This window comes from Haemaphysalis longicornis, unplaced genomic scaffold, assembly GCF_048455015.1.
Source record: "Haemaphysalis longicornis isolate Haplotype H1 unplaced genomic scaffold, Haemaphysalis longicornis Haplotype H1 scaffold_1, whole genome shotgun sequence".
Lineage (NCBI taxonomy): Eukaryota > Metazoa > Arthropoda > Arachnida > Ixodida > Ixodidae > Haemaphysalis > Haemaphysalis longicornis.
The window spans coordinates 37,887,232-37,911,865 of NW_027526203.1; the positions used below are offsets into that span (position 1 = coordinate 37,887,232).

General features: G+C 48.4%; 1 protein-coding gene across 10 annotated transcripts in view; it reads right to left on the reverse strand.

Moving 5' to 3' along the window:
• The window catches only part of LOC144175856 (uncharacterized), a 229,436-nt gene that overhangs the window by 112,423 nt on the left and 92,379 nt on the right, over window positions 1–24,634 (reverse strand). For all 10 annotated transcript variants that reach the window (XM_077704906.1, XM_077704915.1, XM_077704958.1 and 7 more), the window contains exon 13: window positions 17,990–18,085. In XM_077704906.1, the coding sequence (XP_077561032.1) occupies window positions 17,990–18,085 (96 nt within the window). The remainder of the gene's footprint in view (window positions 1–17,989; window positions 18,086–24,634) is intronic.

Sequence of the window (24,634 nt, forward strand, 5' to 3'; positions counted from 1 at the left end):
ACATCATCGCGATATTTTTATTGGAATAATTTTTGATTGATTGATTGTAGGGTTTAACGCGCCGACGCAACGCAGGCGATGAGGCGCGCCTTAGTGGAGGGCTCCGGATTAATTTTGACCACCTGGGGATCTTTAACGTGCGCCGAAATCTCGTACACACGGGCGTTTTTGCTTTTCGCCTCCGTCAGAAAAGCGGCCGCCGTGGCCGGGAATCGAACCCGCGACCTCGTGCTCAGCAGCGCAACGCCTTAGCCACTGAGCCACCGCGGCGGGTAGGAATAATTTTTGGCTTTTGCTCTTCATATTTTTGTTTCGTTTCTGCTAATCTTACTTTTTAATTCTTTCATGCTTTACCTTTCCTTCTTCCCCTCAACATGAAATCGTGTGTCCGCCACTGTCTACGGGCGACGCAAAGGGACCAAGAACAGGGAGCGTATACGCTGCCTGAGGCACCGCGCTCAGCTTAAGGGGGGACGTGGCTTTCAAAATCAACTTTTTTATTTCTGAGTGGATTTTGATGAAAATTGGCACAGCAACTGGAAATGCTTCTGTGATAACACCATCAAAATTTCAAGATAATATTTTGATAACTTTTTTATTTATTAAATTTTCTTTCTGTTCCGCTTGTACCGAGCTTGAGCGACTTATAAAACACGATAGAAAACTTGTTCGAAGTGCTTTGCATTCCCAAATGAATGGGCGAGGTCATGACAGTTTTAGAATTTTTTTTTTACAAAACAATATTTTTTAGTTTTCATTTTTTTTAGAGGTTAATGTGCAACAGGCATGTTGATTGTGAACGACTATTTGAATAAAAAAGTCACAAAAAACAAATCTGGAAAACCAAAAGTGTCACGACCTGAACTGTTCATCAAGGAATGTAATGCAAGAAACGGAATCAAAATAGACCCAGTGGTCACGAAGAAATCCCTGGTACAAGCGACATAGGTGGCAAAAAAAACTGTTTTGAGAAAACGGCTTCCGAAGTTGCAACATAGGTTTCACTTATCAAAAGTCGCCACGGTTGCAGCCTTTCATGTCCCTTTGAACATGGGGCTTCTGGAAGGCCTTGCATTGAAATTGGAGTGCCTTTTACAGCCTTTCTCTTTCCAGAAAACATCATTTTCAGCTCCTCCGTGAAGAGTACATACACCCTTTGCAAACCAAACGGAGGGGAAGATGGGTTTCAATGGGCTTTCAATGCAAAGTAGGTTAGCTGGTTGGCTGTATCGCACTGGACAACCTCCTTTTGCAGTGTTGTCACCATGGCAACAAGTTAAGCATTTTTTTTACTTAAATTTGAACATTTTTGGCTTTTTTTTATGTTTTATCTTGTCTGGCACAGCAACTTAGTACTCATACGTGCAGTTGTTCATTGCCAAAAGTTTGCATACCACAAGGATGAAAATGAGCTACTTTGAAGCTTGGTAGAGTATTCTGCATAACTCCCAACTTCAATGCAAGAGCATATTTTTTTACTACTTTTGACATTCAAGGCATCCAATATTTCTCGCAGCACAGCCAGTATGCCCTAAGCAATGGTATCAATAATTTCCCTAAAAAAATCACTGTTAAATGCTGCCACAGTAACGTACATTTTTAACGCAGAGAGCATATTTTTATTCCTATATTATTAACTCAAACCTGTTTGCATGAAAATTACAAGTGCACGGGAAACGTAGCGCAAGAAAGGCGATATGGCTCGCGCGCATCGCAGCGCACGCTTACCGCGACATATCGAACTTTGATTATACCTGATATGGCTGGTCAGGTCGCTTTTAAGATTAAATCTAACGTCGCAGGCATTAATTACAACTACTGGCGTTCAATCGTAACCGGTTGCCCAGTCATGTGATGCTCCAATGCGCGTCGGCTATGCCGTGCGCGCCGCAGCGTTTGACGCGTCGACCATTTCTTTATCAAGGCTAGCGAGCCCACAGTCAAAACACAGCAATAACTAAGCGTGTAAACATCGCAAATCCGGCTAAAAGTTCACTTCACGAACCGCTTTCGCAAGCGCGCACATCGCGTCACCCTCCAAGGTCTGGTGACGGTAGAGTCACGCGCACCACGAAGCGTTCGATGACCTCCGCCTTTCGAGCCACACAACTTTCCGTAATCTGGCTCGTTATCTCTGGCATTCCCATCGCGATAACGTGCGTGTTGAATACCACAGATTGAACAGAAACTCGGCCGAGCGAAGCGGCGAAAATGAACTCAATCCGCTCGCTACGCAGCTCAGGCGGCCGCCATCTTGCGTTGCGCCCGCAACATCCAATCAGGAGGGTCGCTGTTCTGCGCCCCGACCGGAGGACCAATAGCGCTTCAGCATCTATTTCTAGCTTCGTTTGTGCGCATTTTGTGCGTCGTTTCTTTTCTGCCGTTTGTGCGTTTGTGAATGAAGGAAGATACAAGAGACGAGCGGAACCGGAAAGACGATCGCTCGGCCGATCTAACCATATCAAAATGGCCGTGCCCGGTGGCACCGTTGTGGAGATAGAGCGCTCCGAAAATTGCCGTTTTTTTCGCCCTTTTGCGCTGATAGTTTGTCACCGCGCCTGACAAAAGTATTTTTTTATGCCACTTTGCGACGCTTTTCAGCGTAAAAACTTTGCAGACGCACAGAATAGGAAACATAGAAGCCGAATATGTGGGTTTCAAAAAAACGATGTTTTGGTCATTTTTCCGAAGTTGAAAGCCGCGTCCCCCCTTAAGCGGACCTCGAAAGCAACGATGAATAAGCTTTCCTTGGTGTATGTCCAAACACAAAGAATCTTAAAAAAGCATTCTTGGAATGCGTCGCAAGAGCACCAACCTTCAGAATGACTCGTTTAAGCTGTACTGTCGCGCACTGATTATCCGAAAGCGTCGCCCTTCAGTTGACCTTACGGTAAACGAAAGTGTTGCGGAGGTTGTACATGCGGAAAGCTACATGGAGGTGCGACGGCCATAGCTAGGATAGCTAGACCCCCCACCTGCAATGTAGGCGGCCAGTGACGGCCCGAACCAACGGCACATCGTTCCTTTCGGGCGCCGCGCGGCCAGGCCGGGTCGTCGGCGCAGGCACTTTCTGCCAACCGCCACCGCACTTCGCGGCCGCCAGCAGGCGCCACCCGTCGCGCACGTGCGCTTCGTGACGTCACGGTGTTTACATACAGGGAGAGGTTCATTGAAGAGAGCGCGGTTGGTTTTTCCGCGTCTTTCACGGCGATTTGCGCGCTTACCGCCTCACGTGCACGTGTAATATTTGGCTCAGGTGTTCCTGGAAGTCTAATCTAAACATCGCGCAGGTTTACTTGCACTGCACGAAGAGTGTTGCAGGGTCCCTTTAAAGGGACACTGAAGGCAAAACCGAAGTTGGTCTAAATAGTAGACTGGCATCCACAGAAAAAGAATATACCAGTCTTTGTGTCAGTACCTTGAAAATAATCGCTCAAATCAGCCGCCCAGCAGAGATGACGTGAACAGTGACTGTACAGTGCTGTATAGTGCTGCGGGACACAGACACGTTGACGGTATACTTGTGGCTGATGCAACCGAAACAGCAGTTTCGGGAGCTAGCTGAACTGCTCAAGGGACTCGTCTTTCTCGAGCTCCAAAAGAAATAGCAAAAGAGTTCTAGGCTCGCGCGTGATTTCTGGTAATTTGCTCTTTGCAGTGAACACAATTTGAAGCGCATTCAAGAACATTAATAGGACAGGCTCCAAACTTTCGAATGCATTTGACTCATTTTGGCAATTTTGGAGGTTGTTGCATTTTACTCACATAGAACCTTCACAATTTACCAGTCCTAGACGGTCCGCAGGCAGTCCAAAGACTGCGCTCGGACCAGAAGACCCATAAAAACAGGTAGAAAAATCAAGCGCCGAATCATGCCTCTGGCAGTCTCCGGACGATCCGGGAGTGATAATCGTGAAGGCCCATAGTTCCTTGCACTTAAAATTGCCATATTGCACTGAAACTTGGCCCACTCTCTCTTTCATGTATGAACAGTGCAATTATCTATCAGAATTTATTATATATATTTATTACCAGTTTAAAAATATGAAATAATTTTCAAGAGCCACTCACATACAGCTGCCTAGCACTTCTACTCATTTTTTTATTATGAAAACATTTTTCTTGTAACTTCAGGCTCTTAAGTGCACAATGTGGTTCATAACTAGTACAATGAGCTACTGCACAATGCTGTAAATAAAAATTTTAATGTTGAAGTGCGAGTTTAAAAAACCCTTTGTTTTTCTATTGCATATATGATAAAGAACTAATGAGGCTACATAAAACCTAATTGCAGTTTTGAAATCGACAACGAAAAACCTCTCTAACTTGAAAAATAAATAAAAAGTGTTTTCAGGTATCATCTCCCCCTACAGCAGCACCAACAGTGCTACCCCACATGTGCTTCCGAGCAGATAGCTGGAGGTGCATAAGGCCCATTCACACTTGTGACTAGAGTGACAGCCACGCTCGGTGTGCTCACACTTGCTCGCGACACGTGTGATGGAGGCGATGTATTTTCGCTTTTCTTGTTATCGTCTCTTGCTTAGAACGAGACTTCACGGGAGTTTCGGATTCGACAGCGTGGAAGTTGTTCATATTTATGTCATTTATGCGACCCTTGTTGTAGAGGATGGCGATCTCTTTGATTATGTCAATCAGCATTTCCAGCAAGAACAAAATCTCGGCAGCCCCTTTCAGAGAACACGCTGTAGCCATCTACGACGTCGATTTGCGCGTTCGTGCTTTGGCATGATATGACAACGGGGAATCTCGCTTCCTCCTTCCTCATCAAGAGCAACAGTGGCAACAAAAATTGGTCGAGACCAATCACTCTTCTCGAGCAATGAAAGCAGTGCCCGGCGGAAAGAGCGACAGAAATCACGTCGCTTTTGGTTGCTCCAGTCCACGGAGCAAGATATAAAGAGGAGCGCCGACTGTGGCCCAGAAAAAATCGTTTGCTCGGGCCGATAATGTCCACGCGCCGCCGGCCGCCCAGCTTTCCCTTTGCTCTCTTCCTCCTTCGTTCGCCCTCTCGTCGCTGTGCTTCGGTACATGGCTCTTCCCTTCTTCGCTCTCCCCAGAGGCATCTTTTCTTGCGCAGCGACGTCTGTCTTATGCCTGTCCTACTACGCAGGAGGCATGAGTGCCGCGCGGAATTTAAACACCCGTGCGCGGCCGCAATAGACGGCGCAGATAATCGCACGCCGCCGCATACATGGCGATCGCTTTTTCCCGGAACGTTTATTCTGACATTATGAAGATCCACTAAAAATATTGTACTAACCCAGCACATGTAAGCGCAACTGAACGACGACGACTTCAGAAGCACCAAAGAATGAGCAAGAGTAATATGGAACGCCACAACATAGTCTAGCGTGATTCTGCTTACGACGAATCGATGCAGCGCAAAGGTTACCCTCTGTTGTTATCCCGCTCTCCGGCCGCGTGCTTAATTATTTATGCTGCTTCTGCGCACGAACAACACTTACAAGGGTCGCCCGGAGTCTCCATCGGCAAACGGCAATGATGCACATTTCTGTGCCAATGACTGAATTGGACGGCTGCCCTGTTGTATCAACTGTACAAAAACACTGTCAGCTTGATAAGGAACCCAAGAATATCAAACGCATACTTCATTTTAACTCATGCCGCAACTTACCGCCCGATGTTCACTGTCGCTCTACGGTCGTGTTATCTCGTCGATAACACCGCGGTCTCCAAATAAAATGCTGCGATTTGTATGGCTGCAATTTTTTGGCCTACCAGGGTTCCCGGCGTTTTTTTTTTTTTTTTTTTTCGTTAAGCGACTGACCAGCAAAACAACCGGCTCGTTAAATCTTTTCTTTCGGCGAGTTATCGCGAAATGAAGGCTTCTGAAAAGACCGCACTGTCAGGGACTTGATCTTGAGCAGATTGCCACGTCGCCGGCAGTCGCGGGTGATGTTATCGCATTTCTGTTCTTTTCTGATGAGCGTGTAAGTGCCGGCCCGTGTTCTAGGCACACTCTGTTTGGACGCAAGTTGCAGAACTGCGAGAAAGCTGAGGGAACTTTTATAATCGCTAGTGATCAAAACCAATTGCTCCTTTCGCCTTTTGTAAAACCTGTTAAAACACAGCCAAATTGGTATTCCCAAATTTACAAAACGGAGCCACATTTTCGGCAAGCACCGCGCAAAAGGTAGTGTTTGTATAGCAACCATATGTTTGTGTGTGGTATCTATATTTTGTTTTCCCGCCATGCAAAGCAATCCTTAACGTATCTTTGCCGTACGGCCACTCAGTTCCTTCGGGTCCGGGTTACCCAGAAGGTGCTGTCGAACAAGTTAATCAACTGTGCGAAGGAGGCGCGCCATGAACGCGAAGCGGCGCCAAAGCAGGCCCAAAGCAGTCCGTGCCCCAAACTACCGTCGCCGAAGCAGACGACAGAGCTTACGGAATGCGTTCCGCCAACTCGCCCGCCGGCGCACGGGGAACGCCTGCCGCTTAGCCGCCGCCGGCCCCATTCGCTGCGCCATCTACATTGTGCTCCGCGAGTTATGGACATTAAGAGCCCGCCGGAGAGAGCGAAGTCGGCGCTCCTGTTTATCTTGCTCCGTGCTCCAGTCACTAGTGTAAACAGACCTTTATTGAAGTTGGATAAGTGCCATTAGTGCCCGCTATCACGCCACTGCCCTTTCCCCCTAACAGTATAGGGGTACCATGCCAAAACTAAAGTCACCCCGCTCTTCAGAGCAGCCTTTCCTTAGTCCTGGCATAGGTAGAGTGAACTAAAGGAGGCATAGCTGGCACAGTGTATGAAGGGCTGTCTGTGCAACTGGATTGAATTGGATGATGCACAAACCTCAGGTTGCCAACGCGTCCTCTATTCTTCTCTAGAGTTAGCGAAACTGAGAAATTTTGCACATAGATGGGCATTTTGGCGCAACGTGGTGCAATTTAAACGACTTTAATGGTTTTGGCACATCATGGCTCAAAAATATTAAATCAATATTCATACTTCCCATTTCAAGCCTGTTTCCACAGAAGTACCACAGGGATGCATCTTAGGACTCTTATTATTTCGCAATATAAGTTAATGATTTGGTCAATATTGATAGCACTACTAATATTTTTATATATGCTGATGACTCAACCATGCACAGTAGCGCGAAAAAACGAACTGATGTGTTTTGCATGGCCAACGAATTTCTTAATAAGCTGTCCCGCTGGAGCAAAGCAAATTTGCCTAAAATTAATGCAAGTAAAACTAAAGCAGTCCTGTTTAGACCAACCGTACAATCGATCGTACGGTTTCTTGGTCTAAACAGGACTGCTAAACAGGACTGCAGTCTAAACAGGACTGATCGATCGATCGATCGATTGATTGTAAGGTTTAATGCGCCGACGCAAGGCAGGCTCTGAGGCGCGCCGTGGTGGAGGGCTTCGGATTAATTTTGACCACCTGGGGATCTTTATTGTGCGCCGAAATCGCGTCTACACGGGCGTTTTTGCTTTTAGCAGGGGTGAGACAGCTCAAAGAGATTTGGGAGCAGTTTTCGGAGCAGCAAAATTTCGATTTTGGAGCAGAAGAATCTTGATTTGGAGCAGGTAGGGACATTTAATACACCGTCTTGTGAGCTTAAAAAATCATAATTTCAGCAATTTGAAGGGTCAAGTACACATTCCAATCATGATGATGATAGTTGGTGTTTAATGGCGCAAGGCCGACGAGGGCAAAGAGCGCCAGAGAAGTGATTTAATGAAAAGAAGTGATTACCACAAAAGGTAGGTATAAAATGTGTAAACAGGACATAGTAAGATCAATAAAGATAATGGTGATGGCTGGTGTATAGGGCCAGATTTGATTATGCATGATAGGAAATGAGGTTTAAAGACTTAACATCTGACAAATATTTAAAAACGTGTTTCACAGACACTATGGCATCGTCACCTAGAAACAGGGATGGGTGTAGGGGAATGTGTTGTCTGTAGAGTTCTCTGAAGTGTTTGTGTCGTGTTGTGTCAAGTGCCTTGCATTGTATGAGTATGTGGACTACGGATAGGTCCTCCCCACACCTGCTACACAGGGGTCTTGGAGATCCCGTGAGCAGGTGCGAGTGCGTTACATGCGTATGGCCTATCCGTAACCTAGCTAAGGTAACTTCAATGTGCCTGTTGTGTGAGTCAGTAGTGTATTGTCCCAAGTGTGGTTTTATGACGTGTAGTTTGTTGTCTGTCTGTTCGCTCCAGTCTGCTTGCCAAGTTTTACGGAGTTGCTGTCTTATGTGTGGCTTGAGGTCTGTGTAAGGTAGTGTTGTTATGTTTACTGTGTTTCGGAGTGCAGCATTGGCGGCCATTTCATCTGCCAGTTCATTTCCGCCGATGCCAGAGTGGCCTGGCACCCAACACACAGTCACCTCAAGGTTTGAAGAATACGCCAGCATAATTGATTTGAAGACAAGGTTAACTACATGGTTTTTCGATGACTTTCCGGATGTTAATGCACGGACGACGCTCAGCGAATCTGTATAGATGATGGATTTAGGAATATTATGTTCAACTATGTGATTTACAGCCAGAAAGATGCCATATGCTTCTGCCGAAAAGATACTTGTCTTTGGATTCATGGTTCTACCTCCTTCGAAATTGGGTCCATGAGCAGCACAAGACACCGCAGTGAACGTTTTGGAAGCATCACTGAAAAACTCTGCAGCCCTGTATTTATCCTGCAGATACATGAAATGCTGCTGAATCGCAATTCTTGATGCCCTGTTCTTATCAAGATGCGTAAAAGACAGGTCACAGAGCACAGGGCGCCGATTCCATGGTGGTATAAAATCAGTGATGGGTGTCTTGTGAATGTCTAAAAAGGGTACCTCATTCTCAGAGGCTTCCTCTCTTACCCTAAGTGAAAAAGGCAGAGAGATGGATGGACGATTTAAGAACAGTTGTTGCGAGGATGTGTTATTAATGGTGGAATTAAAAGGGTGGTTAGTCAGGGCCATGATTTTCGAGGCATACAACAAATCCATGTAAATCCTCTGGTGATATAGGGACCATTTATCACACTCGGCGTAGAGGCTCTCGACTGGGCTAGTGCGAAAAGCACCACATGCAAGGCGAAGACCCAGATGCAGCACTGGGTCGAGCATTTTCAGTGCCGTTTTTGTGGCAGACCCATAAATGACGCTGCCATAGTCCAATCGGGACCCCACTAGGCTTGTAAAAATGCGTAAGAGGAGTTGCTTGTCCGTTCCATAGGACTGGTGTGACAAGATTTTAAGAATGTTGAGAGCCTTTAGACATTTATATTTCAATTGCTTAATGTGAGGGATGAATGTAAGTTTTTCATCCAACACCACTCCTAAAAACTTGTGTTCCTTCCTTACAGGAAGCGAAACGCTATTAAGTGTAATGTCTGGGTCCGGATGGATCCCACGTTTCCTGGAGAAGACAACACAGGTGCTTTTTTCTGGATTAAGTTTAAACCCATTCTTGTCTGCCCAGCTGGCAAGTTTTTTGACAGCGAGCTGGACTTGACGCTCACAGATGGACATATTGCTTGATTTAAAAGATACCTGGACGTCATCTACATACATGGAATAAGAAATTGTATGTGGCAATGCCTTCCCAAGGCAGTTCATTTTAACTATGAAAAGAGTGCAGCTTAAAACTCCACCTTGCGGAACGCCGTTTTCTTGTACATAAACCCTTGAGAGTGCGCTACCAACTCTCACACGAAAAGTTCTTTCGGACAAATAACTAACAAGAATGTTCATCATGTTCCCTGAGACACCAAATGACTTCAGGTCACTGAGGATCCCGTAGCGCCAGGCGGTGTCATATGCCTTCTCAAGGTCAAAAAACACCGTTGTGCAAAACTGTTTGTGAATGAAAGCGTCCTTTATGTATGATTCAAGGGCGACAAGTTGGTCATTTGTAGATCGCCCCGCCCTGAAGCCTGCCTGGCAGCCCTCGAGAAGATCGTTGTACTCAAGAAAGTACACAAGTCTCCTGTTTATCATATTCTCGAGGAGCTTGCACAGGCAGCTAGTAAGGTCGATGGGCCGATAGCTAGCGGGAGAGGAAGGGTCCTTCCCTTCCTTCAGGAAAGCCACTACTACGGCCTCCCTCCAAGAGTGAGGAATGTGCCCCGAAAGCCATATGTTATTGTATAGATGTAGAAGTGTTTCAAGGGTGTCTGAGTGTAGGTGTTGTATCATGGTGTATGTGATTTTGTCTGCACCTGGAGCTGAAGGCTTACAAGTTGCCAGGGCTGACTTCAGCTCATGAATTGAAAAAAGAGAATTGTAAGAAGTGTGCGACTTGTTGCTATCACGCAGTGATTTCTTCTCCGCAGACGTTTTGTGCTTCATGAAAGTGTTTGTGTAGTGTGCTGAGCTGGACACGTGTTCAAAGTGTTGTGCAAGTGTGTTGGCCTGGTCTTCGAGTGTGTCCCCTGTTGTGCTAACCAGGGGCAGGCTGTGTGTCTGTTGTCCTTTCAGCTTGCGTATATGTGTCCAGACTTTGTGTGTGTCCGTGTATGAATTAATGGATGTCAAGAAGGTGCGCCAACTCTCTCGTTTTGCCTCACGGCGCACACGTTTTCCCATCGCCTTTGCCCATTTGAACAAGAGGAGGTTTCCCGACGTGGGGTGCCGACGAAGGATACCCCACGCCTTGTTCTGGGCCTCCCGCGCCCGCCTACAGTCATCATTCCACCACGGCCTCCGCTGGTTGCGCGGGGCAGCACAGGCGTGGGGAATGGACTTATCGGCGGCGTCGAGGATGTGCGCCGTGAGTAGTTAGGAAGCTTCTTCAACGTGTAGGTGTCTAATGGTTGTGTGGTGTAGTTTGGATGTCTCTGTAAATGTACTCCAGTTTGCTCTGGCTTCATTGAATTATTGATTGATTGTGGGGTTTAACGCGCCGACGCAACGCAGGCGATGAGGCGTGCCGTAGTGGAGGGCTCCGGATTAATTTTGACCACCTGGGGATCTTTATCGTGCGCCGAAATCTCGTACGCACGGGCGTTTTTACTTGGCTTCATTGAACCTGTTAAAGGAGCACTGACACCAATTTTCGGCGTTAATATTATTGCACAGTTCGCTTCCTTCACTCAACAGAATACCCTGGGTGAAATATGAGGGGCCTGCGACGCGAAGAACATAGTTCAATTGGATCTCATTTATCGCGCCGACGGAGCAGCGCGCGGAGCGGCACTCAGCAAATGGACATCGGCGTGACATCACTCCAGGAGAGGAAAAAGAAGTGACGCGGCAGCGCTCGTCAGAAACTCGTGACGTCACTTCACGCGCGCGGCCCCACGAGCGGCGAGCGGGCGCAACACCCTCTCAAGCGGGCGCCGGTGACGTCCGCACAAAGCGGTGAGGTCAGGCAGGGAGTCTGTCATATGCGCCATTCGGGATGGAAGCGCGGGAATTTGAAACAAACGATTTTCAGGCCATTCAATGTAATTAACTATCGCGCGCTGAAGTATTTGAAGTGCTGTTTCAGGTTGGCCAGACCATTAAGCATCGATAAAATCAATAAAAGTGTAACATAAAATTTTCGTGTCAGTGCTCCTTTAAGGGAAGGTGAACTGTTCGGGCCTTTACCTATGTATGTTAATGTGGTTGGGAAGTGGTCACTACCATATGGGTTAGTGCCAACATCCCACTCAAGAGATGGAAAGAGAACTGCGGAACCAATAGCCAAGTCGAGGTGTGAATATGTGTTGTGTCCTATATTATGGCATGTAGGCTTCTTTTTATTGAATAGGCATGCTCCTGAGGATGTTAGAAATTTTTCTATAAGGCGACCTCGGGCATCCGTGCGAGAAGAGCCCCAGAGTACATTGTGTGCATTGAGGTCGCCTAAAAGGACAAATGGTGCAGGTAGCTGATCTACAAGGCCCTCGAAATCCGAGCTCGAGAGCTTGAAATCAGGGGGGATGTAAACGGAGCATAGTGTTACAGTCGAACCCCGCTACAACGAACGCCGCTTCAACGAAATTTCCGCTTCAACGAAATATTTCCAATTCCCCGTCAGCCAGCCATAGAAGTCCATGCAACAAAGTCCTCGCCACAACGAACCATTTGTCAGGCTTGCTTTCGCTTCAACGAAATTTTCGATGATTTGGGCTGGGTTTGAACAATTATTTTACAATAAAATTAGCATAGCGCCAGCTATCTGTAACTTTTTATACATTCAGGACGCTTAGTTTCACCGAAAACATGCGCGGTGCGGCCACACCGCCACAAAAAAACTCGTAGGCGGACGCCATTGTTTGATGGTGATAACGATGTGGCTGGCCGTCTTTACATGAGGCGCAGGCCCGGTTCGCCAAGCCGGAGCTACAACCAATCCGTATCCAGTTGAATCCGTATCCAATCCGTATCCAGTTGACGGCGCCGCTGCTGGCGCGGCGCCGTCATGTATGCGTTGTGAGCAGCTGTCCTTGCCGTTTTCCTTCTACCATTGTTCATAGCCAAGAGCAAAAATCATGTTTGCGTGTTTGGTCTTGAAGCCAAGTCATCCTATCTTAGTCATGAGCGCGCAGTTGTGTTAAATGCAAGCGCGCGCGTCTAACGGCACTGCTCCTGCTACAAGTGAGAGGGGGGCTTCCGACGGCCTAGCAGCTATCTGCAAGTAATCAGCTCGGTGGACACGCCTTCTTGTACAGCAATACGTTTTGCGCCTGCATTTCTTCACCCCACTCCGCAACGCGTTCTTCGCGTGCAGTGAAAGAACAGATAACCATTGGTACGTTTGTTATCCGAATAAACGTGACGTTATTGCGCGTCACTCCTTTTTCTAAACATTGCATTATGCTGCCAATGATGCGGAAGCATACGGGGCTTTTGTTCTGGCCTTTCCGTGGTGTGTTGCGGCAGATTTCGCCTCAACGAATTTTCGCTTCAACGAAATTTTTCGCACGTCCCGTCAATTTCGTTGTAGCGGGATTCGACTGTATTAGCCTATTGAAGATTATTGTACGAATGGCAACAGCTTCAAGGACGGTCTGTAATTGGATAGTGTGACACGCCAGGGACTTTCGGGCAATGATGGCCACACCACCGGAAGATGTAGCACCACCGTCCCTGTCCTTCCTAATTACAAGGTAACTATTCAAAAAGTTTGTATGTTTGGAATTTAAATGTGTTTCTTGTATACACATGACACTTGGCTGATTGGAGTGCAGTATTTCGTACACATCGTCAAGGTTTTTAAGGAGGCCTCTACAGTTCCATTGAATTATGTTTTCTCTTCCCATTATTTAGTGCATGGTTTCTCAAAGTGGGTTCCGCGGAACCTAGGAGTTCCGCAGGCCCCTCCTCAGAGTTCCGCGAGCCACTGATAAATTGCGACTGATAAGTCGCAAAGTATTATATGGTGAATTTGAGGTGCGATCGATCTAAGGAACCTCCATTACTCCCGCCCGAGTGTCAGTAAGCACATCTCGGCGCATAACAGAAACGCGCGAGCTGCGCAATAAATCTCGCCAGCAGCTTGTAGCCAGCCAGACTCCGAAAACGGGCCACGTGGTTAAACTATTGCACTTGAATCTCGGCCTTATATTACCCCCATGCGCATTTCTCCTGTTTGGAGATAAGTGCCGCTAGCGTACGCATTCGCGTAAAGTCGACGAAAAAAAACGATACCCTTGCTTGCTTTTGAATTTATTGCACGTTAATGTAGCATGAACGGAATGAAAAATGACGGGAGGGGGGGAGGTTCCTTGGCACTTAACGGGGGGGGGGGGGGGGGGGGTTCCTTGGCACTTAACGGAACTTAGCAGGGTTCCCTGGGACCAACATGCTTGAGAACCCCTGATTTAGTGTAAGAGCTACTGGAGTGTGTATGTTTATGTGTCGTCTTTCGGGGCTGTGACTCTCGTCTTTTTGGGCTTGTCGGGAGGCTTTGGCGTCAAGACACATTCCTTGCGGTGCACCGCAGACAAAAACGGTCCGACATCCGTTTCGTCGTCTGATGTCCTCGGAGTGCCTGACTGATCAGGCCCCTTGGACCGCGCACCCTTTTGGGCGCGCTTTGACTGACCCACAACCACCGAGGGTTTAAGGAATGCCTCGGATGGCGCAGGCGGTGCGGTGGGGGTGGGAGCTGCCGCTGGTTCCTCCGTCTCCATCGCGTCTGCGCCCTCGCCTGTGGTTTGGGACGCTGGAGCGGAAGTGGAGGATGCAGCATCGCTCCCAGCAGACGTGGTTGCCCCCACAGCCGCTGCTTGCTCAGCGAGCGGCGCGGAGGCGGGTTGGGCTGCCTGAGGCAACCCAGGGGGGGGCGGGGGCGGGACCAAGTCCGACTCGCGGTACTGGGTCCCCGCCGAAACCAGACGCCGCTCCGCCCCCCGGCGAGCTGCGTCGGCGTACCTCCCCAGAGGGAAAGAGGCGACCCTCTTCCGCGCCTCTGGGTAGGCGATGTTCTCTGTCACTTTCACGTTGATTATTTTCTTTTCAAGATGAAATTTCTCGCACTTCCTGGAGTAGGCCGCATGTGGGCCCCTGCAGTTTGCGCAAGTGAGGTTATCAAAGTTGCAATTGTCGGTGGGGTGGTCCTGCGCTGCGCATTTCGCACAGGTTGTTTTGCCACGGCAAGAGGTTGTACTGTGCCCGAACCGCTGGCACTTAAAGCAGCGGCGCGGGTTCGGTATGTACGAGTGAATAGATCATCGGATGTAGCCTGCATTTATATATTGCGGAAGTGTCGATCGGTCGAAGGTCAGGATAATGTGCTTGGTGGGGATTATCTTATCGTCCCTGCGCATCGTGATGCGGCGCACGGCTGTGACGCCCTGGTCCTTCAACCCTTCAAGAAGGTCGGAATCTGTTTCTGAAAGGAGATCCGACTCTGAAATCACACCCTGGGAGCTGTTCAGGCTCCGGTGGGGCATGATCCTGATGTCCAGGTCATGGATACGAGTTTGGGCAAGAAGTGTGCGGGATTGTTTTTCAGTGTTGAGTTCGACAAGGATTTCTCCTGTCCTGAGCTTTTTGGCATCATACATTTCACGTAATGTGCTTTGCAGAAATTTCGAGACCAGGAATACCGACAGTGAAGTGACGGGTCTCGTTGGGTCAGCAGACTCGATCACAAGAAAACGAGAATAGTTATTCACGTTTGTTGAAAAGACAGTTGTTGCAAGAGGTGGGAATGAAACTTCGGCGCGGCCCCTTTTCGGGGGCCGATCACGTCTGGGGGGGTGTTTAGAAAATGCCATATATCATAGTATAGAAGCAGGGGACGGGGGTACTTTCTTCTTTGACTTTACCCTGATGGTCAAAGAGGTCCCGGAGCTCCCTGCCTGGTGAACAGACAGGGAGCCCATCCGCCGGAGCTTGACCTGGGCTCCGACGGCCACCGTTCGTGGTTTCTAACCCTCCACCTATAAACACATCGCCACGGTTGGATCCAGCTTATGTTTGGGGGCTCGGGGTCCGCGGTATCGCCAGTACCGTCACCAAGATTGCTCAAGGTGCCCCGTGCGGGGCACATTCCAATCAGTTTTGAATACCCAGAACACTGGAACAGCCTGACGCAAAAGAATTTTTTAAGAGTATCACAAAGTTCTAACTGCACTACCTTTTTCCTAACTAGTGATATTGTGTTGCGGATGTACGCAACACTGACAACAAAACTGCCATTAACATTATCAAATTTAAGGGCTCTGCAATTATGGCGTGTTTTCTTGTCGTTTTAATGTTAAAATTATTATTTTTGTAATCCCAGGCTGCGTTGTATGAACGAGTGTAGTCACGGCAACAGTTGAGCAACTTCGAGATAACGGTCGCATAGCCCAACCAGCCTACCCGTTGCAGTCCGTGGGGCGCTCGTCCACCCGGTGATCATTTGAGTAGCGTTAGCTGCGTTACTGTTTAGCCACCTAGATTTGGGCATTAAATTTCACCTCGCATACATCAAGTGTTATTAGTCGCGTGCTATGGCAACCATGCAGTCCTGCAGCTATTGGGCGCTGCCTGGACAGGTTGCGGCGCGCAGCGCAGCCCGCAACTTTCGTGCCGACCGTTCCCTCCCGGGCCGAGGCTCGCGATCGCGCTTCGAAGCACAGCAACACCTCAGCATTTTAGAACACCACAACGAGCCAAAAAAGTTCAATTCACGAACCCGATTATAGACGCACGCACCGCGTTTCGCACTCAAGGACAAACCACGCCGAAGTTGTAGGTCCCACATTTCAAAACTTTTTTACGAGCCGCGCAACTTCTCGTAATCTCGCACCAATCTCAAACCATATCCCCGCGTTAACGTCCCTTTTCAGAGCCACAACAGATAGAATGAATAGACTGGAAGGCCGTTTCAGCGAACCCGGACAGAAAGCCAATCGTGTTTTAGAAGCTACCGTTTGCTTCATTTCAGTCTTTCTATTTTTGCCATTTCTGTTGACCGACAATTAAAGCGGTCACCAGGATGCGGGAGGCTTTCGTCCCCGCCGGAACTGACATGAGCATCAAAATCCGTGCCTTTCAGGCTCTTCTGGAGCAGTCCGGCGCAATTTTCGATATTTTGACGCTTTTAGAGCAGCTTGGCGCAGGAAAATGGAAATGTATCAAAAAGGCGCAATATGCGCAGCTGTCTCACCCCTGTTTTAGCCACCATCAGAAAAGCGGCCGCCGCAGCCGGGAATCGAACCCGCGTCCTCGTGCTCAGCAGCACAACGCCTTAGCGGCTGAGCCACTGCGTCGAGTTGTACAATTGACTGCCAGCACACACTACAACTATGTAATTACAACATTGAAATAGTGCCTATGATGAAATATCTTGGAGTAGTGTTTGAGGAACACGTGTCGTGGAATGCTCATGTTGGCCTAGTTTTATCAAAAATTTGTCGCATTACTGGTGTTCTCTCTAAATGCAGTTTTGTCTACCAAAAAGTATGAAGCTTGCGGTAATATATCAGACCACGTTTTTATCACATTTACATTATTGTCACTTGGTATGGGGCACCCCAACACACGCAAATATCACAAAACTTTGCAGAGTACGAAAAGAAGCAGTTCATTATAAACGCAGCATATGACAGCCACAGCCTCTTTTTGAACATATGAAATTATTACCAATGACCCATTTCTAATAAAACCTTGCTGCTCAAACATTATGAAACCAATGCAAACAGAAATAACAATATACTATGCAACATTTCCAAACTTGTGCTAAAAATCTACCCATGCAACATCTGCCTATTCGACCGCTGGGAAGCACCCAAGAACCGAACAAATTACAGTGAACACATGCTACACCATTGATGTACCATGTCAACCCATCAACTGCCATTCCATTCAAATGATTTGCCATGTATACGAGACGGCTAATATACCATGTTTCACGCGAGTGAATTTTATGTCATACCATGTATGCAAGAGTGCTAATCCACCATCTGTTACATGTATGTGAATTGCATATGTTGAAGCATATGTTGTCGTTGCACCTGCTCTGTACAAGGGCCGTGGAGCCTGTCCAGCCCATTCTGAGGCTCTTGGTGTCGGAGTAAACAGATTAGATGCGATCTGATCTGCAATGGCCTGGCCACGAAGTGAGCACCACATGCACGCGAGACAGTGCCACCTGAACACATTACTTGGAGCAGGCGAGTGTTATTACCACACACACAACCGCTGATGGCCTTTAGATAGAGTACCCCAGTCCTTTGCACCCCCCCCCCCCCCCCCCCCACCCTTATTTTAGCAGCCACATTTAAGCACCCTTAGTTGGGGGGCTCTTACCCAACACAAAACCAATTACAAGGAGGCAATCAGGTTAATCTCACAGGCCCCTCTTCTCGAGCCAAATAGAGCTGCCCATCTTGGAGAGATAGTCTGCACACCAGACACAGGAGGAGCCTTTGTTAGTCTGGAGACGCACACCTTTGCCAGTGCCTGTCCTCGTGCATTCAGAAGCCGACGAAACAAATAGCCAGAACCCACAAGGCCTGCGCCCAGTGCCAAGTGGCAAAGGAATGGCGCCACCACACTACCTCTGGGCGGGCGGTGCTCCCCGAGGGCTCGGTCCTCTCTGGCAGCGCAGACTCCGACAGCGGGGGGCTGGATGCCAGCAGCACGGAGGCCTGCGCCTGCCCCCCCCCCGTTTCCACGGGTCAGTGGGCCTTTGCAAGCAGCGAGCACTCTTGGAGCAAGCAGCACACAGCCGATACAGCACATCGAGGCTGGCCTCTCAAGCATTTGGCTTTCACATGGCTCTCCCTCACTAGCAGCTTCAGATAGCGGGGGTCGTCGTGTTGTCACTTCCTTCTGCTACACTGACACCTCAGGGCAAAAGGTAGGGCAGGTGTGAACTAAGCGCACGAAAGGGCTACAGAATTTAGGGCAAAACACAACGTAAGTGACTGGCCCATTTTTTAAAAACTTTCAACAGAATATTTTTCCAAGGTTCCCTTGACAAAACGCAAACATTGAATGGGGCACAAAGCGAGCTCGTCGCTGGTGCACCACTTGGCAGAGGTGAAATGAGGCGAGATTTACAGCCAGACATGCAGCATGATTAGTCCCAAGGCTCTATGCAAAGGGTTCAATGGCCCATCATTTTTCTTATCATTTGGGGGCAAAGTTCCCGAGAAATCGGAATTCTATCACGCCTTATCAAAAATTTGGGTTTTTCTTTTCACTGACAGGTAAAAATATCCAAGGAGTGCTTGATGCACCCTGTGAGGCTCTGCGCATTGCCCCGGCGTTGCCTAGCGGTGCGGCCCTCTTCTGGTGTTTGAGAGAGAGAGAATAAACCGCTGTTTCCTAGTAAAGAGTCTTTAGGGTGGCCTCCTCATTCCAGGAGTCTATTGGCACGAGCTGCGTCTTCTGCCCTCTCCGCCAACTTGCGCTGGACATCGAGGGAAGAGCTGGCCAAGGTGCTCTCCCAAAGCTCATAAGTGTGGAAGGCATTGGGCGGGTCAAGTGGGCTTTGTGTACAGCCGCCAACCATAAGAAAAGGTGTTCCGAACTCCCTACAGAAGCGGCACAAACGGGGATACAGTGTGGGGGTTATGCAGTAGTTTCTGCTAGGCTGGGGGAAAGAATTAGTTTGCAGGGCACGAAGTATTCTACCGTGGCCCTTGGGTAGTTGTTTGTGCGGTGGGGCGTACGTTTGTCTCTGTAGCCAATAGTGCGCGGTAATCTCATGAAACGAGACTAGAGAAAGCGGACGCAGATCTTCGTCTTCAGGTGCTCGGCCAGTCAATTCTCGAGCAGTGAGATGGGCAATCTCGTTCTCTGAGACTCCAATGTGCGCAGGCACCCACATTATCTTGGGGGGTCTTCCTAGTGGCTTCTGTTGCAGTATTTTAAAAGTGCAGTTTTCAGGGTGTCTAGCAAATTGCCTAATTCAATTTCCCTGACTTTTCCATGTTTTCCATGACCATTTTAAACGAAATTCCCTGACCTATACAACAGCCGCCATTCTGGGGAAATGGTACGTGAAGCATATAAAAAGTGTAGAGAAAACACATTCTATTATAGGGAATTCTATCATAAGGAAACACATTTATTGCAAGTGCCCTATACAACTCTCAAAATGCACTTTGATTAACTTCAGTTTGAGGTTTGCTTGCCTTCAGTTATGGCTTCAGAGAGTTTATTTCATCTTGCGGAATAGAAGCTTCAAGTTGCGCTTCAGCGAGCACCTGTTCCATTTTTTTTTTATTGTCCTGGCTTGACATGCCACATGAACCGCATGGTGCGTTTTTGCACGCGATTCGGGTGTGTCGGCGTAGCGCGTGCGATTTTTTGACGCCCGCGTCGAAATTTGCGCGCGCGGCAGTGGGAGGAGCCCGACGACTTGCGCCAATGGGGAGCCACGCGCCTCATGGCGGCAGTTTCGAAGCTCTCAAGACAGCCGGCTGGCTCGGCCAGAGCTGTTTAGGCTTACCACCCTGGCAGGTGCTGCATGGCGCTTTCACAAGCAGCGAGGACGATGTTTTATAGTACCGTTTTTGCCCACATTATAAGCTCCTTTGCCTCACAAACAAGTTCGTGCGTGCCTTGTGCGGCATTTTTGAGAGCGCATAGAAGCGGTCGCTCGAGCTGCCATCACCACTTTGCGGTCGAAGCCGCCGCCGGCAGAACTGCGCGCAGCGTGCGGGTGGTTCCGCGGCAGCGTCAGCGCGCCTGTGATGTGCACGGTGCGTTTTCGCGAGCAGAAAATGCCCCATGCGGTTCACGCTAAACCATGTCATGTTTCTTTTTGATTATGTAATTCTGGCTCCTGATGTCATAAGAAAGAAGTTCTTTCAAGATTAGCTTCCAAAAAGCACTTTATTTTAAAATTTGCTGGAAAAAAAAAGTGCGTTGTGCGTGCGATTTGGGCACCACCTAGATATTCCCTCTGTGCAAGTACTCCCAGTGACCTTAGCCAGCTGCGAGCTGCGTGAACCACACAGCGAGTTCCTGCACGCGATTCATGCGTGGTATTTTATTTTCACGGCCGCGTCGACGATTTCGTGCCTGCGGTGGCTCCTTTCCTGCACAAGCAAATCTGTTTCTGCCTTATTAAATACCTTGTTATTAAATTATGACTTTTCTTCGTGCGGTTAGAAGCGGTCATTGGAGCTACCCATGGAGGAAGATGGAGCTACCGCACTACTCCGCGGCCGGTGCTGCCGCCATGTTGCCAGCGCCTACCGCTCGGCACGCACCGTGCAGGTGGTTTCCGCGGCGGCGTCAGCGCGCCCCAGGCGTGCTTGCAGAAAAGCCAGAAAACGTTTCATGCGGTTCACGCTTTCGTCGCGCGCGAACGTGTTGCGTTCGGTTAACTTTTTGGGGGCCTCCAACACTGGTTTCCCCTATTCTAAAACTGTGTGGGCAGGCCCCGAAGTAATTTTCCCTGACTGGTCCTACTTGAATGAAAAATTGCCTGACAATTTCCTGACTTTTCTCGGTGGCTCAAAATTCCGACTTTTCCCTGTTTTCCCAGTCGCTAGACACCCTGAGTTTTGTGTATTCTCCCGCAGGAAAAGCTGTGACAAGCATGTTGCGAGTCGGTAATTACGGTCTCAGCTCGTTTGGGTAAGCGCCAAGGCAATGGCCGCTTCCTCGGCGAGTAGGGGGTTGGCTCGGTCTAGTGATACACTGGTGTGGTGCTCTTGGCCTACAATAACTGTCGCTACTGAGTCCCGCCTTCCGGGGTAGAGGGCCACGTCCGTGTATGCCACGGCAGGATGGCTTCCATACTGCTTTAATATAGCCCGGGCTCTTGCTTCTCTCCAGTCGGCATTATGAACTGGGTGCATGTTTCGCGGTAGTATAGGTATTTTAATGTGGCGCCTGATATCATGCGGGATGTCTGTGACTTGGAGTGTTGGGTGTTGAAGCGAAATCGATAGTCTAAGTCTCGAAAAGATGGATCTGCCGGTTTCTGTAGTGCCTGATCTTGCCCTCTGGTGGGATAGATGTGCCTCGATGAGTTCATCAGTTGTATTATTGAGTCCTAGACGAAGCAATTTGTCTGTCGAAGTGCTGACTGGTAGGCTCAGAGCCTACTTGTAGGCTTTTCTTATAATGGTGTCCAGTTTGTTCAGTTCTGTTGTTGAGAGCAGAGCATAGGGTATTGCGTAAGTGATCCGCGAAATGAACGCCTGTACGAGTCGGAGTGTATCAGATTCGCCCATGCCCCTTGTCTTAGTTGTTATGCACTTGAGCCTGTGTGTGGCTTGCTCCGTCATGATCTTGACCTTGTTGATTGTTATGACATTTTTCTTATCAACCTGAAAGGTGACGCCCAGTATCTGGATGCTTTGAGCAGGGGTGATAATGTGCCCATCTATGTGTATGGCGATGGTGGGTGTCCCTGAAGGTTTGTTTGGTTGGAGACACAAGTAATAGTTCGCATTTTTGAGGGGTGCAGCTCAGTCCGCATGACCTTGTGTAGCCATTTACTACATCTACTGCTTCCTGTAAGCGTTGTTCCATTGCTCCCACTGAACCTGGGGTGGTCCAGATTGTAATGTCATCTGCGTAGAGGCCATGATTTATACCCTGAATAAAATTAAGTAGTGCAGGGAGTCCTATGAGAGCAATGTTAAAGAGGAGGGGAGATAGTACAGCCCCCTGGGGAGTTGCAAGTCCTCCTGTTGGAAAGGGGTCCGTGGTGTGGTCCCCTACTTTGAGTATGGCTTTCCGATCTGGAAGGAGACTTGACATACTGGTAGGTCTTGACTCCGCAGTCCAGGGTGTTCAGCTTCGCAAGGATGGCTGTGTGTTTCACATTGTCAAAAGCACCCTTTAAATCCAGCGCCAATATAGCCGTCCGGCAGTTACGGGTTGCGGGTCTCATTGCTACTTTGAGCTGGAGCAGTATATCCTGCATTGATAAATGGGGTCGGAAACCCACCATTTGTGGGTGCAGTTTTCCCGTATCTTCCAGAAAGGATTGTAGTCTTTTGAGGATGATGTGCTCCAGGAGTTTTCCTATGCACGAAGTAAGAAATATGGGCCGGAGGTTCTCTACACTGGGTCGTTTTCCTGGTTTCGGGATCAGCTGAACTTCCGCAATCTTCCATTCCTCAGGTGTTGTTCCTGCCTTCCTGATATTGTTAAAGTAACTGGTGAGCTCTAAGAGCAACGGATCGTCAAGGTTGACAAGCATCCTATTAGAGATTTGATCCATTCCTGGAGCTGTGTGCCTTCTCAAAGTCTGTATGGCTGCGGTGCCATCGTGCAGCTGGATGTCTTTGTCAAGCGCCGGGTTTGGTGCTCCTAAATATGATGGTAGGAAGGAGTTCTGTTGGGTTTGTCTGAAGATACCTGTTCTTGAGGGCTGTGAGCAGGTCTCCCATGTCTCCAGGAAATTGGTGTATAAATTTGGCCACGTTGTGTTGGGACTCTGCTTTGCTAGCTGAGGAGTTGATCAAGTAACGGAGGAGCTTCCATGTTTTTGCAGTGGTGAGGGTGCCGCGTAGGCCATCGCACAGAGACAGCCAGTTTTCCCTAGAGAGAGTTGGCGTACTTTGCATCTTCTTGTGTTAGCTGTGCGATCCGTTTTCTTAGTCTTAGATTATTTCTCTGCCGCTTCCATCTCCGCTGCAAACTTGTCCTCGCTTCCCAGATGTCCAGTAAATGAGAGTCGATGCACGGTGTGGCTGTGGTTGTCTTTATTATTTTGGTGAGTTCTAGGAAATCCTGATGCAGTTGTTTGATCCAGCCCTGAAAAGAGATTTCGCCTTGGGTTTCTCCAGCAAGTGAGCGGTTGCTCCGTTCCTCCCTGAGTTACGTCCAGTCTGTGAGGTGAGCTCGACCTATTACTGATTTGTAGTCCGATCCTATTACAGTGGTAGATATAATAGCGTGATCGCTGCCTGTGTGGATCCATCGAACTTGAATGTTTTTTGTAAAAGTCAGATCTCAGTGGTGCCACTGATGAACGGTAATTTGAAGCAATTTTTGTATCAGCAAATTATTAAATTTGGAGCAATTTGGAGCCCCTACCGTATTTATTTGAATCTAGGCCGGCCCCGATTCTAAGCCGGCCCCCGAAAGTCTGAAGCCACGAAAAAAAAAACCTACCTCGAATGTAGGCCAAACAAAAAGGCGACCTTAGCGTTCACAAAAAGAAAACACGTTTATTGAACATGAAGATGAAGTGCTGGAACTGAATCAGTTTCTCTTCAACATAGCCGGGCAACTTCTGGGCGATTGAGGTTCGACAACGGAGGCTAAAGCCGAAGTGCTTTATGAATTTCTGTAGCCAGCACCAAGTGTGCCCGCAATAAGCCTCGTTCCCTTGCTTGAAAGCTCCCTTGCTTTTGCCTGGACCAAAATGAAGTCAGCCAATGCCATCTCCATTTCGTGGTGACGGCCTTCTCTTGGTCCGGTGAATGCCATCCTCGTTGCGGCGCACGCAAATATCCTCTCCCGTTGCGTCCTCCAATGACGGACTTTTTTTTCATCCATGCCGAAGTCCTGCCCAGCTTGAACGTTCCACGGCAACCCGGCGGCTAAAATAACTTTTCTTTTAAAAGCGGCACTACAATGGCACCGCTTGTTTAGTGCCATTGCGCTGTCAAAACCAAACGCCTCACCGCACGCAGGCCACTATCTGCACATTTCAAAATGGCGGCATCGCCCCTTAAGTGGCTAATGGCTCGTCTAGTAATGGCTACAATACTTTCTTTTCTGGGTGGCGATAGCCGCAAGCCACTTCCCTCAATTTCACTTGGAAATCGGCGCGTTTCAAATCCCTCGAATCCAAGCCGACACTCGAGTTTGATATATCAGTATTTAAAGAAAAAACTATCGGCTTAGATTCGAATAAATACGGTAAATGCCAGTTTTGGAGCACCTTGGAGCAACTAAACATCAAGTGCTAGATGTGCCCAAAGCATCTCTCAACACTAAAAATTGACCAGTATCGTCCAGTAATTGATGTGGAGGTCGCTGGAAGGTGCTTTTCAAACGTGCAATCACAAATTAACAGCACAGCTGAAGAATAATGGTCTTCTTGTCCTCACTAGGGGAAGACTTTTTCAAGGAGTCGCTGAAAACGCTTCATAGTTGGCAGGCTCGAACATTCATTAAAAATAGCTTTCACAGTTGGATCTCCCAATAGCCCAAGAATAGCTAAATAGCCAATCAAAAAAACTTTCCCGCCAACCTCAAGAAAACGTAGCCCAGTCTGG